The sequence below is a fragment of the Lissotriton helveticus genome, chromosome 9, assembly GCF_964261635.1.
Source record: "Lissotriton helveticus chromosome 9, aLisHel1.1, whole genome shotgun sequence".
Classification (NCBI taxonomy): Eukaryota; Metazoa; Chordata; class Amphibia; order Caudata; family Salamandridae; genus Lissotriton; species Lissotriton helveticus.
In genome coordinates this window covers 1,195,233,081-1,195,252,241 of record NC_136070.1, presented here as the reverse complement: position 1 = coordinate 1,195,252,241, position 19,161 = coordinate 1,195,233,081, and the positions used below count along the sequence as shown (strand labels likewise).

The following is a 19,161-nucleotide window of genomic DNA, read 5'->3' as shown; positions in this document are numbered from 1 at the left end:
GCTACGTTGCAGCGTGGTGTAAAAAGGGGTGTGGCTTCTCGACACCTCTCCGCAACACAGCTCCCTGGTGCATACTGGAAGTACTTGGTGGGCTAGTTCACCCCCAGGGAGCGCCATCTTGTAACTGACACATGTGTCCATGCAACCTAACAATTAGCTGTAAGCCCATAATTATATCTCAGTGAGTGCTTATACAGGATTCTCCAGCAAAGGTGTAACTTTCATAAAGCCGTGGATCGGCAATTATCCTTCTTAGACAACAATGAATCAGAAATTCTACATATAAAGTTATTACCTCATATTGTTCCCTATTTCGTACCACAATCATACATGTGAGCAACAGATCGTTTTCATCATAGATACAATTCATCCTCCAAATTGTTCCAATTCAAAAATTCAGCTTAAATAACCTCCCAATATTTCTTATTTTTACAACCTTCATCGATTCAAATTTCCATAATAATTCACACTGCCCCAATTAATCCTCCAGATCATCAAAGTTTCATCATTAGGATTATGAGACATTCACAAATGAGCAGAAAAAGCGCTGTTAATCAACCCTCAAATTTACACAAAAAATAATAATCAAATGAACAGAATTTATCCACATCGCTATGTGTTTAAAATGCAGATTACAGGGTATTAGTGAGTTTAATTTAGATAGGTTCAACTGGATTACATAGATATTTCAGATTTACTGGCCTAGGTGTACCGACATTTCTTTTCCACAGTTGAGACCGCGCGGATGTTTAGTTAGAAGATCGATGATATAGTGAGACTCTAATCTGCGCAGCTGCTTAAGTCGGTCACCCCCTCGCACATTCTACGGGACATGGTCCAGGCCAAAGAACTGTAACTGTTTGCGGTTACTGCCATGTTTTTCAGCAAAGTGGCGAGCCACTGGATAAGCCTGGTCATTCTTATCAATTGCACGCATGTGCTCTAGCACCCTGATCTTAACCGGATGCACTGTGCTCCCTATATATGAAGTCCGCACGGGCAGACCAGGCAATATACCACATATGGTGTAGTATTTGTGATAAATTTCTTAATTTTCTTAAGTCGATTTCTGGAATTTTATAGGAAAACGTCCTCCTGCTATTCATGCAGGCCTTGCATTTACTGCATGGAAAAAAAATCATTTGCTTCAGAGTGCTACGTTTGTCTGGGGGTTTATCCAAGTGACTTCTCACTAAGATATCCCTCAGTGACCTAGCTTTCTTGAATGTGACCAGTGGTTGTGTTGGAATACCTTCACCTATGATATCATCTGTTAAAAGAATAGGCCAGTTTCTTTTAAGTATCTTTCTGAGATGATTAGCCTCCGCTGAATATGGGGTTATCAGACGAAATTTACCCTGCTCTTTTTTTATCCTTGTTGCCTAGTAGTTGAACAGGGATTTCGTTTTGAACGGACTCTCTTCACGGGTTTGTTAAATGTCTGTATTGATAGTAGAACAAGCAGATTGTTGTTGGGTATTTTCACCTGTCTAGTCGTAATTCTTCCAAAAGTTCTATCATTGGAAGATCATTCTATGTGAGGACATCAGTTGCAGTTATCCTCCTGGCTGTCCCCTTTGGTATAGTGTTTTCTTTTAAAGTACTTGTGAAGTTTTAATGGCGTCAGAGACAGAGATATATACATACACACACTGCAAAGTGCTCCAGGATCCGGAGCTGGACAAATCAGTGCTTAGGACTACTGATGAGGATCCCCTGGAAGGGAAGTTAATTACAACTTGTATGGGTGCTCAGTGAAGGTAACAGAGGGTCCTCACATTATCTACGTGAAAAACAAGATTCTTCCGTCGGTGACTCAATACAAGTGTATAGTTCAGAAAGAACAAAGATGGAAGGAGTGCTGAATTAATGCCAGCCACTGCAATAATTTGGGCCCAGACATTCTAGTTTGTGTTTTGCCCACTGACAAACCCCATTAAACTAAAACTGGATCTTCTTGTGTGCCTGTCTGGAGGGTAACTGACCTGGCAGCTTGGATTAGACGGATCATAATGACTCAGGGCAGTCTAATTTGCATACGACTTATCAGTTTGCATTGGGAAATAAAACAATGGACTCCAATGCATCCCAACGTTACTAGCAATGGCTGAAGATAAATTGAAGCATTCCACCTACTACTATTTTCTTTAACTGAGATCCACAAGGGCAAGGACTATCCTGGTGTCCAATGGCATAGAACACAGGCTTTCATGCTCACTATGCTAGTGGACTGAAGCTGCACCTCACTGATTAGGCCTAAAGCACACTGGATTACATGTGTTCCTGTCGGGAAAAAACCTTACTTGTCACCTGGAACTGGACTGTTCCTTCTGGAGCAAGACAAGGCTAATCTGAATATGGCTGTTCTCAGCCTATTAAGCCAAGGAGGGCAAAAAAAAACAAACAAGAACAGATTGGAATGGGGCCACATTAGATTACAACTGACAAATGACTGTGCTATTCAGAGATGACAACAGTTCTGGTGTTCTGACAATAGATTAGTTATTTTGAAATCCACAATGTTACAATTCATAACAATCACGGACTCTTTCAATTTAGTAAAACTGCATCAAAATTATTCTTAATTTGCATGCAACGGTGATAATCAGAATGGAAAGTGAGATTGGTGGCCTTTAGCACAAACTTAATTGAAAAGTGCATTTTATATATATTTTTTAAAGGCTTGTAAATCAGCCTGCCAGGTTTAATAAACAGCTTCAAATAGAGGAAGACTACCACATACATTTAAAATCCAGACACTGACCTGCTTAAAAGCCTGGAGCACTTCCTGCCTCTGGCTGAAATGGCGGAAGAGCAGATGCAATGCCCCAGAAACGAGCGGAGGATAGTCATGCATTGTAAGGTGCAGCAGAACTCTGAGGAAAGTCCTGCCTCCCTGGTCATCGAGGTCCAAGGGAGTATTCTCCTCGCTGAAAACAAACAGATCAAAAGGGGTTGACTAAACATTGTAAAGTACATATCACACCCAAGTCAAGTTCTCACAGAGCGCTACATATGGCTGAATACAAACTAAGGTGGATCACACAACTATATATTAAAATCGAAACCCAACTGCTCTTTTAGAAAGAAAAATATTGAAAGTAAACTACTTCTACAATGAATACCTAGCGAGAGACAGCAACTTAACCTACAGGAATGCACCTTTTATACTAGACTCTAAAAGGAATCCAACCTCACCCCAGCAAGTGTAGATTCGTTTGTTCAAGGCTCTCAATCGGTGTAGCCTAATCCAGGAGTGGACAAACCTTTTTTGAAAGAAAAGAGGAGGTGAAACTGGGGATGTGAAGATTGTGTGTGTGTGTGGGGGGGCATGTCACAAGACAGCAGTGTCTTTGTTCGTGCCGCAAGCAGCACTCTTAGGACCATATGAAAAACGTTTACCTGTATCATTAGCCATCTGCGGAAGAATAGCTGCCGAAAAATCCAAGAAAAAAAGCTGAAAAAAAATCAGGGGTCTCGATTATAAATTCAAGCAATATCCAATTTTGGAGAAAGTGGAATGACTTGCTTTTTCTAATGTGAACTGAAGTCTACTGGTTGAACCAGATTTCACTGATTTGTCAACAGTTCATCCCCAAAGCTCCTTAGTTTCCCATTCTGCAGGTCTCTTCCTTTGTTCTTTCCTAGGTGGGATCACTGAAAAGTTGTCATTTGTACACTAATTTATTTGCTTTTAGAATGTCAATTTGCTTATTCTGTGAGTTTGCAGATTCACTGTGCCTCACTATTGTAGATCAGCCTTCCTGTTAACATTTGGTTTCAGAACAATTCCACAATAACACCACAGCATCACAGATACTTGGTCTCATTTTATGAGCAATGCCTGCTGTAGTTCTCCTTGCCCAGACCTCCAACCATCACAGAAAGGCCACACTGATGATACTGCATCCTTCATGAGACCAGCCAAAACTATTTGCAAAATAAGAATCTTACAATGCAAATGACCCAGATTCACTGTATGTACATTATTCCAATGTGGGTATTCAGAATCAGGAATGGTATCGACCTAAGTTGGGCACCACTGCTTCTGCTGGACCATCACACATACAGCAGTAGCGATACACCACAACAGACTATAAACACAGAATATTTGACCAAATAAAGTATTTTGTTGGGTTTTTTTTAAACCAAAAGACATACGAAAATCTGTCTGAACGCAGAGAATCCAGATGGGAGATAGTGTATCAGGAGTGGGAAGCCTGACTTGTGGCGTCCCCCAGGGCTCAGCACTATCCCCACTCCTGTTTAACATATATCTACAGCCCCTGATTAACACACTAGCGGGAATGGGCTGCCAGGTATTTAATTATGCCGACGACACACAGCTGCTGCTGGGCATAGATGATACAACACATGCCCAGTTGCACGCGCAAGATATACTCAGATACACGGTCCACTGGATGTCCATCAACCAGCTCAAAATCAACCCGGAAAAGACAGAGGTGCTGATAATACCATCCAAGTGCTCCTCCTGGAGCGATATGTACTGGCCCCAGGAGCTGGGCCCAACCCCACAGCCAGCAGCCACGGTCAAAAGTCTGGGTATTAAATTGGACAGCGGCCTCTCAATGACCAACCAGGTTTCCACCGTGGTTGGCACTTGTACAGGTCTTCTAAGACAGTTGCGTAAACTAGTCCCTCTTCTCTCCCAGTCGATGCTACGCACAGTGGTCTCGGCCACCATAGTGTCAAGGCTCGATTATGGCAATGCGCTCTACCTAGGCCTGCCAAAAATATTAACAAACAGACTTCAGGTAGTCTTAAACGACGCCGCGAGACTTATCTTCAATCTCCCGCGGAGAACGCATGCCTCTCCACTATTAAAAAGTCTACATTGGCTACCAACCGGACAGAGGTCTGTTTTCAAAGGCCTCTGCATAGCCCACAAAGCCATTTACGGGAAGGCCCCGACCTACATCAAGGAACGGATCGAGATATATAGACCGGAAAGAAATCTCAGGTCCTCTGATGCCAAATTCCTTGTATGTCCTCGTTTTAAGCTGGCCACAATGGGAGGGAGATCTTTTTCGGTTCTATTACCGAAGCTTTGGAATGCCCTGCCTGAAACACTCCGGAAGGAGGAGAATCTACTCCGCTTCAGGAAAGCCTTGAAGACCAATTTGTTCCGAACAGCACTCAGTCCAGCTTAGGCACTCCACCCTTTCTTTTTCTCGGATGTTATGTTCTATGGTCAAAGCGCCCTGAGACCTGTAGGTGACCCGGCGCTATATAAACCCATATTAACAATAACAATAACAATAGCTGGAACTGACATCCTGATGAGGGTCACTATTTTGGGCAATTGCAGTGCAAGTAAAGATGTTAAAAACACATGCAAACATATGAAGGGTTAATGACGCTCTGAAGGGATTGGTTATGAAGGAAGGTAACAAGAAAGGCTGATCATAGGAAATTAAACTAGTAAACTCTAATAGGTACATTTTATTGGTTGGCATCCCTTTGTTCCTCAACTTGTATTGAGGTTCTAAGCAGACGATAATTACTTTAGAACAAAGAAGGCATAGATTTGCATTTGGACCAGTTTATTAGGTAGCCTGAGAACTCAGAGAAAGAATCAATGATAGCTATGCATTCCAATATAGACTCCTGAGGCTTGGACAATGTGACTAGTATATCTGCATAGTAAAACTCCTGTTTACCTATAGCTGTACGCACCCATCGGATGGTATGTGTATTATGTATAGTTGCTGCTAGGGATTGTAGAACAAATAGATGGGGAGACGGGACAGCCTTGTCTCATTCCATGACCAAACTCAAGGAAGTGGGCAGAGAAGCCTCAACAATAGATAAAATTTTCCTGGACCCCTAGCTGCCATAACTGAACAGGTACAACCAATCAATGCAGTGAAAAGCCTTTTCGGTATCAAGTGAGGTAAGACTCTTCATTCCTATCATTCCTTACTTGCCATAGTATATGAGGAAGCACCCTCCGATGATTCACAGACTAGCGGCCCAGTACGAACCCTATTTGGGAGGGATGGATTTAGGAGTGGATAGTGGTAACTTAACATGTGTCCAGGACCTTTGCCAAGATCTTCACATCCACCTTAATAAGGGATGTAGGCTGGTAGTTAGTATAGTGGATACCTACCTGGTTTGGCCATCAGGGAGATTATAGCCCTATAGAATTCCGGTAAAGGCATAGTTGGTAGCATTCATTTCATGGAATAACTTACCCAACATTGGTACTACTAATGGCTTGGTGGTTTTACAGTATTTTGTTGGGAGGCCATCATCTTTTAGTGCCGTTGAGGTCGCCATAGCATCAATAGCGTGTGCAACTTCGTCATCGCTAATGTCACTCTCCAGGGTGTTGGCTTGGTCATGCGTAAGGGTGGGCACATTTAACTGCTCTAGAAAGCTCCCTACACCCTGAGGGTGCCACATGATTCTGATGTGTACAGGCATTTGTAGAAGCCTGTAAATTCCTGTAAAATGTCTTGCGGTCTGTAGGAAGCTCATTGTGAGCATTCTGAATGGCTGGTATGATTTAGCGTGAATGGGCTTGCTTCAACTATGCAGCAAGCATTCTCCCTGCTTCTCCCCTCATATAGTGGCTCTGAGCAGAAAAAAAGTGCAAATACGGTCTGCGAGGTATAGAGGGAATTCAGGACGGACATAGCCTAGGAGCTGCCAGAGGAGTGAACTGTAGGAGTCTCATTTTAAGCCGTCATTTAATCAGCATTGTGAGTTCAGTCAGGTTGCATCAATACCTCAAGATGCCTCTTAAAGGTGGCCATGTTTTGCATCATGTGGTCACTGAGGCAAGCTTTCCTAACCGCCAAGAGCACCTGGGTGGATGGAGACCGACCCTAATTTTCCTCCAAATACTGGTGTAAATAGGAATTCATAAGCACTTTATCCCCCCGAGAGCCCTATGTCTAGATATATTCATGCACCAGTGAGGTGAAGTAGATTTTAGGATACCAGGGTTTATTTAGGTCTAGGGTAATCAAGTTGTGATCAGATGTGCTATTAGAGGCTATAATGTTTCTGCAATCCGGAAGTAGTCTATGCGGGAGCATGGTGTGAAAGTGTAATCCCTGTCCTGTGGGTGCATTAGGTGCCAGGGTTCTACCAGGGAATGATCACTTAGAATGTCAGTCAATAGAAATCGATCTCTGGCTGTCTGGAATTGGGATTATCAGACAGGTCAAGGTGCAGGTCAAGGGGCTGGTTCCAATCCCCCATCACAAGTTTGGTCTTACCGAATGAGTGGATTAGTCTAGATATGGTAGTAAAGTCTGCTTGGTCACCCTTGGGACATAGATGGAGTCAATAATCAATGTATGTATGTATGTATGTATTGGTATACTTTTATAGCGCGTGTCTGTCACCAAACGGGTATCCTGGTGCTTTATGTTTCATGGTGTATCCGAAATTTTGAAAAACGTAATGTTCCTGTGGGTCCCTCCATGTCAGGAGTGTGCGGTAGGCAAGAGCTTTATAGAGGAGGGAAGAAACTACATCCTTCCTGGGTTTTGAGGAGGAGGTTGTGAGATTGTGCCAAGACCTGCTGGCATGTACCACTATGTCTACCCATTTCTTTCCCAGTTTGTCGTCCATCAGATGGGTTTTCCTTGGATCAGTACTACATCAAGGCATTGGGACTTGAGATACGACAGAATTGTCTTTCATTTAATAAACTGCATCATGCCATTAACGCGGAGGGACACCATTTGCAAGGGAAGCTGGGAGTCAGGTATGGGGCCATCCGATCAAGACACAAGTGAGGCAAGGGGTGAGTGGTATGGTTGTGTGGGAGGGTTGAGACCCAATTAAATGCCTACTGTGAAGGCAATAACACTATAAACGAAAAAGAAACCTTGCTGTGATATCATTCCATTCCGGATTTCTAAGAAGGGGAGTATCCACCTGTAGTACTGAGGTGAAGTGGAGCTCGCCTACCACTAGCAGTGTGCCTCGGCCATCTGTGTGTCCAGGTGATCATGAAATCCCACCATTCGTGGTGCCATACCCATCGAGTACCCCATCCTCTGAAGGGGCATGAAACCCATAAGTACCAATTAAATATGGTGAAGGACAATATTTTACACAAAGCAGAGACAAAGAGGTGAACATTACAACTACAGAAACACAAACACTGCAGAATCTTATATTCTGTAGACCTCGGCCAGTAGATTACTGGGCCCCATCAGGCAGGCTGGAAGGCCTGCCATATAGCCACAAAGAGCTCATGAAGAGCACGCCCATTAGAATGGGGATGCCCCAGATGGGTCCCAATCATCCAGTACAGGAATGAACACAGTGTGAAGCTGATGGATAGGCCCCTTGGAAGTTAAAATTAAGAGTTCAGTGGTGAACGGTTTTTGTCTCAGTATCCTATGGCCTTTCCCTTAATATTCAATACCCGCCAACCCTCGCTCCAACAAGCGGTGACTGCCTTTGGGTAACTGGTCAGTCCAACATTCAACCAGATCATTGGCAGTGCTATCCTCAGGCACAGGCGATACAGGGGAGGTGCGCTGGTCATTAGTATCCATTTCCAAGATGTTCAAGCTCACTGTACTCCTTTGTTCTGCCGTCCAAAGTAATTAGAATCACAGTCTGTTCCAGGAGGCCATAGTGTATGCCCGGTTTCCAGAGGTGGGGCTGCAGTACCAATAACAGTTTCCTTTCACAGTTGGTATCGTGGGAGAAATCAGCTGATACATATATGGATGAATTCTCAAACTGTTAGGGACCATGCCTTCGCGCTGTGAGGACAAGCGGATGGTGAAGGAGACAGGCCAAGATGGGTTAATTTTGCCAGTGATGCAGAGGGAGCATAAACCTTAACTCTGTGGGCTCTCTATCTCAAGTGGTGAGGCACATTACAATCCCATGAGACGTTTCAGAAAGGTGCCAGGGAACGTTGTCATGTTGACCCCCCTCAAACTTTTCAGGGACACCCATGATATGTATATGGTTATGGTTTCTCCTGCTCTTGTTCCCCAGGTTTATCGTCTTACGCTCCAGGGCCCATATCTCCAAGGACCAGTCCAGCAATCCATCCAGTCATGTTTCTAGGTCAGTCACCTGGCATTGGTAGTGTCCAAGCGGCTAAGGAAGAAGGCAATATCCGTTCTGAGTGACTGTACCTCTGACGCAGTTTGACACTGCATCATATATGTATCCAATGGAGAACTTGATGTCCAACATTTCTTGCAATAAGGTGTCCAGGTAAGAGGGAGATACAGATGGACACTCACTGACCATAGTGTCCGAAGTTGTCGGGGTGTCCAAGCCAGTTGTAGGGGATATACTTGTTGTGCAAGGTGTGGTAATAAGGCAAGGAGGAGACCATATGTGCAGCACTACAAAGGGAGGGGACCTGAGAAAATGGCCAAATGATGTCTTGTACCAAAGAGGTTTGTTCCAATGAGGGGTCCCCAGGAGACTTTCTGGCAAAGGGTGGTCTCACATCATGTTTAGCGGCATGTGTGAGAGCCCAGAAAATAAGTACACTGTGCAGAGGTGCAGTCCTGCCCCTCTTAACAGTGGATGCATCCAGTCGATTTGAGGCAATACATGCAAGGGTCGGCATGCCCACAACAAGGATGGCCACCGGCCTCACTGTGCATGTAGTCTTTTTTCCATGGAGCGTACTTGCCTGTTGCATGTAGAAGTGTCTCTGGTGTTGTGTGCAAATTCCCAGTTCCTGTGCAGAGCAGCAATGCCGGCAGTCATGTTAAGGTGCCCAGGACGGCAATGCTGGTGGTCCTGCGATAATGCCCAGTAGAGACAGGACAACGACGCAGGTTCTCGTTGCGGGAGAGAGTCAAGGCACCCCGGTGAGAAGCAGCAGAGCCTCAGCACCCGGTGAGAAGCAGCAGAGCCTCGGCACCCGGTGAGAAGCAGCAGAGCCTCGGCACCCGGTGAGAAGCAGCAGAGCCTCGGCACCCGGTGAGAAGCAGCAGAGCCTCGGCACCCGGTGAGAAGCAGCAGAGCCTCGGCACCCGGTGAGAAGCAGCAGAGCCTCGGCACCCGGTGAGAAGCAGCAGAGCCTCGGCACCCGGTGAGAAGCAGCAAAGCAGCAGAGCCTCGGCACCCGGTGAGAAGATGCCAAGCTGGGGCATGAAGACTAGTACCAAGAACCACTGCACTGGAAGCCACTCGAACACAAAGGTTCCTCTCGGTCAGCACCTGGGAGGGCCCTCAGATGATCTACTACACTTCCATGCCAGGTCTACCTCTGTGGGGCCAGGTAAAAGGAGACCAGGGACCAGTTAGGTAGGGAGCATTACTGAGGTGCCGTCTCCCTGCTAACATCTTACCACAGATTTTACTTGGCCTGCAGTCCTGCACATTTGCCATCTCAGAACAGCTCCCTATGTGAATGATCCACATTTATTCAGTTACTGCCGATTTTGGAAACCATTCCCTTGGACAATATTTTTTCATGGTGAGTGCATGAACAGTGTTACTGCCTATCATTGTAATTCTATTTAGCATTGCCTAAGAGTACTCGGCTGATCAAGAATGGCAATTCTACTGTGCTTACTTCTTGAGGAACGTGGGTCTTCATCAAATCCCCATCCTGACATTCTCTTTGCAATTATGCCTAGTGTAAAGCCTCCCATTCGCCAGAAGAAAACGAGTTACTTACCTGTAACTTCAGTTATCCAGTATTGGTATCTTTCATAGATTCACATGCTTAGAATCATCCCCGCTGACGAGGTGGGAGTCTCGCGGTATAATAAAACATATCTTACAGTCATAATAACATTATACTATAGGATACTATGGATAGAAAAGTCACTACATTAGCCTGTCTTAGTTCTTTTGCAAAAAAAATAAATAAACTGGAAACCCAGCCAATCAGGTAGCAGTACCCTCTTAGAACCTTCCCCACAGAGAGGCAAACCCTCAGATTTTCGTAGCACAAGTGACAGTAAGTATGCCATAATGATAAGGTAAGCCTCTCCGGGGAGGAGGGTGGGTCGCATGTGAATCTATGAAAGATACCAATTCTGGATAACTAAAGTTACTGGTAAGTAACTCGTTTTCTTATCCAGTATTGGGGTATCTTTCATATATTCACATGCTTAGAATCAGAATAACTAGCAGTAAATACTCAGATGCATAGTGGATGGTAGGTATCATAAGAAAACCTAAAAGATACCATTTCAAACCAGTGCAATAGTACATCCACATTTCGATTCTAATACAGAGCAAGTCATAAACACATGCAATAGATAATTATATGCAATAAAGAACCTGACAATAGTAGAACTAATATACTCTGATCATACAGGCTTACCTTATCCAAAAAGGTTTAGTAATTCTGCTTGACCAACTGCTGACTCAGCCTCTGTTGCTAGATCCAGGCAATAATGCAGAGTAAACGTGTGCACACTTTTCCAGGTTGCAGCACGGCAAATCTTTTCTAATGACACCAGCGAATAGTGTGGTAGATGAGGATACTGCCCTGGTAGAGTGATATTTTAAGTCTGCTTTATGAATGGGTTCAAATGGATGCTTCATTAGTTGCTGCAGTACTAGATTCAGTCTCCATTCCGGAGGGGGAGCCTTAATGGGTGGAAAAGTTCTGAAAAGCCCTTTCAGGAACTGTTTAATGAGACGATTGGAACAAAGGGATGCCGCTCCTGAGGATCGTCTGTATGTGGAAATTGTGGCTAGATGCAACTTAACGGTAGCAAACATGAGACCAGATTTAGACAATGCCAATAAATAAGGTAAAACCTTATCAGGAGAACATTTCAGCAGATTTAAATTTCTGCTGTTGCACTAGCAACAAAATCTCTTCCATTTTAAGGCATAGGTCCTCAACGTAGAAGGAGCTCTCCCTCTATTCAGAATGTCTCTGCAGTCTTGAGGTAAATCTATCTCCTTGAATTCTGAGAATCCAGGAACCATGCATGGAGCTGAAGTTTGGCTGGACGAGGATGAAGAATCTGGCCTTCGCTCATTGACAACAGGTTCAGAATTGCTGGAAGGCAGAATGGCTTGCACTTGGAGAGAAGGAGAAGTTCTGTGATCCCGTGCGGACATGGCCATTTCGCCACAATTAGAATCATGCAGCATGGTTCCATTTTGATCTTGCGCAGCAGTCTTCGCATCAGCGGAAAGGGAGGGAAGGCGTAATCGAAAATCCCTTTCCATCTCATCATGAACGCGTTTCCCCAAGATCCCTTCTACGGTTCCCAACTTGCAAAGAAAAGGCACTTCCAATTGTTCCTGGAGGCAAAGAGATGCAGATTTGGCTTGCCCCAGCTCCGAAAGACACTCCAGAATCATTTGATCCAGCTCCCATTTGTGGCAGGATTTCGTCGTCCTGCTTACAGTATCTGCTAAGGTGTTCTGGACTCCTGGAAGATGTTCCACCTTGATTGCTATATCGTGCAAGAGAAGCCACTTCCAAATGTTTTAAGCTTCTTGAGACAGAATGTGAGACTGGGTACCCCCTTGCTTGTTTAAGTAATGCATGCAAGTGGAGTGGTCGGTTCTGATGAAAACCGTAGAACCTTGAAGTCTTGGCAGAAAAGACTGTAGAGCCAGAAAAATGGCTCGAAGCTCCAGAAAGTTGATGTGCATCTTTGCCATTGCTGCAGACCACTTCCCTCTTATGCAGAGATCCTGAAGATGCGCACCCCAACCTTCTATGGAGGCATCTGTTGTGAGGATGAAATCCAGTACTGAAGGTTGAAAGTTGAGCCCTACTGAGGCAGTTTTGGAAAACCTACACCAAGAAAGAATTTCTCATTTAACTGGAGTTATTTGGACTAGGTCGTCGAATGAACCAGAGATTTGGTGCCACTGATTGTCCAGTTCCTCTTGAATTGGTCTCATTCTCAGCCGCGTATGAGGCCCTAGCAGAATCGCTGATGACAATATCCAAGAAAAGACTTGACCATCCTCACTGAAGCAAACTTTCTTTTTTGGAGGTGTGACGCCAGAGATTGTCTTTCTTTGGACAAGAATCCTTTGTCCTGAACAGTATCCAGTCTTGCCCCAAGAAATTGAATTGTTTGGGAAGGATAGAGGATTGACTTTTGGACGTTCAGAGAGTCCTAGAGAGTGAAAAACTTGCGGGCATTTTGCTGTTGCGAGAGAAGCCTGACGAAAGGACGGAGCCTTTATAAGCCAATCTTCCAAATACGGGAATAATTGGATGCCCTGTAGCCTGAGATAAGCTGCTACTGTAGCTAGAAATTTGGTGAAGACTCTTGGAGCTGAGCGTAGGACAAATGGGAGGACTTTGAATTGGAAATGTGCACCTGCCACAGAAAATCTTAGGAATTTGATGTTTGGGATGAATTGGGATGTGGAAATACGCATCTTGAAGATCCAACATTGTCATGAAGTCCGCATGATGCTGAAGGATTTCCTGGAGTGTTACCATGCGGAAGGACTTTTTCTGAAGGTATTTGTTCAGGTTTCTCAGATCCAAGATTGGTCTCCACTCCCCAGATTTTTTCTTCATTAGAAAAAAGCAAAAATAAAAACCCTTTCCAGTCTGAGAGCGCGGCACTTTCTCTATCGCTCCCTTTGACAGCATGGTTCTCACCTCCTTTCTGAACAGAGCAAGATGCGGTGGCTTTTTCTTCAGAGATGGATGAGGAGGGGGGAAGTTGGTGAATTCTAGGGTGTGACCAAATTTGATTATATCCAAAATCCACTTGTCTGTGGTTATTTTTCTCCAATTTTCGAGATGCTGGGATATACTCAGATTTTATATACGTGTGGCATATCTGGTGCAGGTGCCTTGAGATTGTCACGGTTTCCTAGCAGAATCTCTGTCTTGAGGTTGTCTTCTGCCCTGTTGTCTATAAGCGGCCGCTGGGGTATTCCTATAGGACTGCTGTTGTTGATGGTATCCATATCAACCTTGACCGCCCTGTTGCTGGTATTTTTGGTATCCTCCACGAAAGGAGTATGAGCCTCTGCCCCTTGCTCCTCGAAAAGGTGTTTTTCTGTACTGTACTGTAAGGTACCCAATGCCCTAGCGGTATCAGCGGTATCAGTGTCTTTTTTGATTTTTTTGATTACCTGCAATGTCTCATCTATGTGTTAGCCAAATTACAAATCTCCGTCAAAGGGCATGTCCAGAATTTTCGTTTGGACCTCTGGGCGAAAGTTAGTGGATTTCAGCCAACGCTTACGTCTAAGGGTCGCTGCTCCGGCAAGTTGGTGAAACCACAAAGAAGCCAAATCCTTAGAGATCAATAATCTCAGAAGCAGCTCCTTCGCCCTCCAGAATAATTGTCCTCGCTTCTTATCCTCAGGCAGATACTCCAGATAAGGTGATATGTCTGACTATAATTGTCGATCGTATCTGCCTAAAATTGCTAAACAATTCGTGGAACGAACTGTTCAACTGAAAATTGCGTGCATGACGCACAGAGCCATGCATCACAAGACACCAAGCTACCTGGCACAGAAATTGACGATCTCGGGAGGATCCAGATCCTCAAGAAATGCTGAAAAATTACTACTGAAACCACAAAAATTCCACAAGAAAAAAACTTATAACAGATGCTTCTCTGGGATGGCGCCCAGAATATGGAATGCCTTACCCCCAGAAACCAGACTTAACCCATCCACTACCTCTTTTAAAAAGGAAGTAAAATCCATCCTCATGGCCAAATTCACATAAATATGGCCTTTGGAAACACTGACGAGATGCACACGCGCACTCAACCACAAGGCATTTGGATGATACATCTTACTATGCAACTTTTACAATATGCTGTGTACATATGTATGGTTATGTTTATATTTCATGTATAAGTAATTTTTAATGGTTGTATAGCGCTCTGATAGGATCTTGATCAGGATCTTGTTCGCGCTCTATAAAACTTTCAAAATAAATAAATAAAATAAACAAACTGTAGCGCCCGCCATGGTGGTAAAGCGCTTGCCAATGTTGTCTAGGCACCTACCATCCTTGTCCGGTGGAGCTGGTATTGGGACAGAAGGCCTCTGAGCCGCCTGTGAGATGATGGAGTCGGGTCTAGGGTGTCCTGAGAGGCAGGCAGGAGCATCATCTGGCACCTTGTATTTCTTGTCGATCCTAGGAAGGATCGCTGTAATTGAGAACGAAGTCTTCATTATCTTTACCCCTACTTCCTAGATATGATCAATTATTGGAATTGAACAAATTGACTTTCTGCCTTGGTCCTTAAAATCATAAAGAAAACACGGTCTTCTGTACCGGCATTGATAGATGGAATCTAGTGGCTGCCCTTTCCACGATAGCATGAAAACCTATGTCCTCAGGAGGGGAGTCAACAGCTTGTGGAACTGGCGAGGCTGGTGTTGGAATAAGATACTCATCCCACTCGTCCACAGTTGTGGGCGAGTTAGGTATTTCTCCTTCTTCAGCCACCGTGTGTCATCATCCTGAAGGAATTGTGAAGGTAATGCTACCTGAGGTTCTGAGACACGAGTAGCCGGAGTCGCAAGCTGCACATTTGCAAGCACAGTGTCTCTTTCCGGGGCTGTTACTGGAGGAAAACGAGCATTATAGTCTCTCAACATCGCTGTGAGTTCTTTTATTAAAGCAGCAGGTATTTGAACCATAGGTTCTTGGTGAAAAGATTCTTGAGGGCCTCTTAAAGACTCGCAGGGTTCATAATATTCCTCCTAGTCATCCTCCTGATATTTTATTCGGAACTGAGAAGGGCCATGCGCTGGACCAAAGGGGTTTTCATAATCTGATTCCTCCCAATAGTGGCTAGGAGGTAAAGGTGAAATAAGTGACATCCTGGTAAAATTGTCTTGAAGATGACAATTTAGAGCTTAAAACTGGTGTAATTTGTAGAGATGCAGGCCTTTTACGCTTCAGCATAGATGAAATGTACATAGATGGCGAGTCAGTATCCGTTGAAATTGCCATAATCGAAGACACCGTCGAAATCAAGGAGGTCGTACACGGAAAGGCCATAGTCAATGTTGTCGTCGACATCAAGGTTGTTGTCGTTGACGGTGGGCTCGTCGTCGAGAGTAATATAGTCGACGGTGGGCTCATTGACGATAGTGTCGTTGACAGTGGGCTCGTAGACGGGATTTGTAACATTGTCTACGGCATACTCGTCGACGAAAGGTGCCTGGTCGCAGATGAGGGGGGTGGAATAGTTGACGGGATTGGCGTAGACCAAGTAGGCGTCGACGTGATAGGCATCGTCGACTGCGATGAAACTCTGACGGCGCCGTCGATGGAATTCTAGTCGACGATGGGATTTTCTTCGTCAACGCTGAAGATTCACTCACCTTCTGAGGAGATTTCATCGTTGGCTGAGTCGTCTTCGACTTAGACGGACGCTCAGAAAGGGATTTTGAGGCAGCTTTCAAAGAAAGAGAAAGAGGATCTCTTTTTTGAGGAAGAGTGACCAGTCTCAGAGTGAGATTTCTTCAGGGTCTTACTCGGTCTCAGGAGGATGAAAACAAGTTACTTACCTGTAACTACAGTTATCCAGTATTGGTATCTTTCATAGATTCACATGCCTGAATCATTCCCCGTCGTCGAGGCGGGAGTCCCACGGTAAATTATATATATAATAGCAGTGCCTAAAAACCATTAGTAGTAGGCTAGAAAAGGATATAGGACCAACTAGGCCCAAAACTTAGCAGCCTATCTACCTCATTATGTAAAAAGAACTGAAAATGTAGCCTCAGCCAATCAGCTAACCTCACCCTCTAGAACCTTCCCAGCCCAGGCAGTTCTCCTCAGATTTTCCCAGCACAAGTGAGAAGTAGTATCCATAATAAGAACTGCCCTGCCGGGGAGGAGGGTGGGTGCATGTGAATCTATGAAAGATACCAATACTGGATAACTGTAGTTACAGGTAAGTAACTTGTTTTCTTATCCAGTATTGGGGTATCTTTCATAGATTCACATGCCTGAATCAGAATAGCAAGCAGTAATAACCATATCTGTCGGTAGAGGAAGGTGGGAGACAATCCAAAACCATATATCCCCACACAACCTGGAAGGTACTAGAGCAAGAACATATTTCAGTATATATGCATAATCATGACAATACCTTCATATAATATACAGAGTATTAAAACAGTATTTTAGAACAAATGTAACAATAGAAACAAGAAAACCATAAAAGGCTAACCTCAGTGAAGAAGATGCTGCAACACTGCTTCTCCCACTGACGTATCTTCATGTAGCACCGGCTGCAGGCAATAGTGCTTGGTAAAAGTATGCACACTTTTCCATGTAGCAGCACGGCAGATGTTTTCCAGGGTCACCCCTGCAAATAGGGCTGTAGACGCTGACATCATCCTGGTGGAATGCGCCTTAACCGTTCTTGTCAGGGGTTTGTTCGCTTTTTCATGACAGAAGACAATGACAGAGGAAAGCCATCTGGCTATAGTTGCCTTCGTCACAGCCTGACCACGTGTAGCTTGGCCATAAGCTACAAACAGTTGGGTAGATTTGCGCAAATCTTTTGTCTTTTGTAAATAGAATTTGAGGCATCTTTGGACATCCAAGGAATGCAGCATCCTTTCAGCTGGAGTCTTGGGGTCTGGAAAGAAAGTTTTGAGTTTCACCGGTTGATTGATGTGAAACTGGGTCGGAACTTTGGGAATAAACTTAGGATGAGTTCTAAGTGTCACACAATCTTTTGAAAATTGGAGGAAAGGTTCTGATATAGTGAACGCTTGTATCTCACTTACTCTCCGGGCTGAAGTGAGGGCCAACAAAATAGCCACTTTCCAAGTCAAGAATTTAAGTTCTGATTTATGAATTGGTTCAAAAGGCCTTTTCAGCAATTGAGATAACACAATATTGAGATCCCACTCAGGAGGAGGAGGCCGCACTGGAGGGAAAACTCGAAATAATCCTTTAAGGAACTGTTTAATTAAAGAGGAAGAGCACAAAGATGGTTTGTTGTAACTCTTTCTGAATCTGGATATGGCAGCAAGGTGAACTTTGATAGAAGAAAAAGCGAGACCTGATCTGGCTAGAGACAGCAGATAAGGCAGAATCTTCTCCGGAGGAGCCTGTAGTGGATGGACATCACGCTCTCCGCACCACAAACAGAATCTCTTCCATTTGAAGCGATAGGTTCTGATGGTAGACTGTGCACGAGCCTGAGATAGAACAGCTCTACAGTCTGGAGAAATCTCAAGGTCCTTAAACTCTAGGAAGTCAGGAGCCAGGCGTGCAAGTGCAGCGACTGAGGATCTGGATGCAGTATTTGTCCTTCCTCCCTTGTCAGCATTGAAAGTGTCGGCTTGAGGCGCAGTGGAGGTTGATGGGAGAGTATCAGAAGCTCCTGGAACCAATACTGTCTCGGCCAGCGAGGAGCAATTAGGATTAGAGAGCAACGCTCTCTCTTCATTTTCTGTAGAACTTTTGGGATGAGAGGAATCGGTGGGAAGGCATACGCAAAGATTCCGGTCCACCTCATCAACAGGGCATTTCCTCTCGATCCTTGCTGGTGGAACCTGCTGGCAAAGTATATGCATTTGCTGTTCTGTTGCGTGGCAAACAGGTCCAGTGTTGGTGTGCCCCAGAGCCGGAAAATTGTGTCCACTTGGCGTTGTTCGAGTTCCCACTCGTGACATCCTGTGAACGATCTGCTGAGATCGTCGGCCAGAGAATTCTGAATTCCCTGAACATGCTCCGCTCTGAGGGAAATTTTGTGATGGAGTAACCATTCCCACATTTCCTGCGCTTGGAGAGACAGGGCTAGAGATTTTGTGCCCCCTTGCTTGTTTACGTAAAACATGCTGGTGGTGTTGTCTGTGCGCACCAGCACTGCAGAGCCTGCAATTCTTGGCAGGAAGGCTCGCAAGGACAGAAAAATGGCCCTCAACTCGAGGCAGTTGATGTGTTTGTGCTTGTACTGATGGGACCACCGTCCCTGCACTTGAAGGTCTTGGAGATGGCCTCCCCAACCCTCCATGGAGGCATCTGTCGTCAGAGTAAATTCCGGTAGGGTCTGAAGAAAAGTGAGCCCCGGAGACAAATTGCTCTTTGCCGCCCACCATAGAAGAGCCTGTTTCATCTTGGGCGTGACCTTGATTCGGTCTTCGAAAGATCCGTCTATCTGCCGCCACTGTCGATGCAATTCCTCTTGGAGAGGTCTCATTCTGAGTCGAGCCAGTGGAACTAGATGGAGTGCAGAGGAACAC

The 19,161-nt window shown here is 44.8% G+C and overlaps 1 protein-coding gene across 1 annotated transcript in view; it reads right to left on the bottom strand.

Annotated features, from left to right (window-relative positions):
* ITPR1 (inositol 1,4,5-trisphosphate receptor type 1) overlaps positions 1–19,161 on the bottom strand; it is a 1,533,308-nt gene that overhangs the window by 677,983 nt on the left and 836,164 nt on the right. Inside the window, exon 25 of the mRNA XM_078661662.1 lies at positions 2,765–2,926. Coding sequence (XP_078517788.1) covers positions 2,765–2,926 — 162 coding nt within the window. The remainder of the gene's footprint in view (positions 1–2,764; positions 2,927–19,161) is intronic.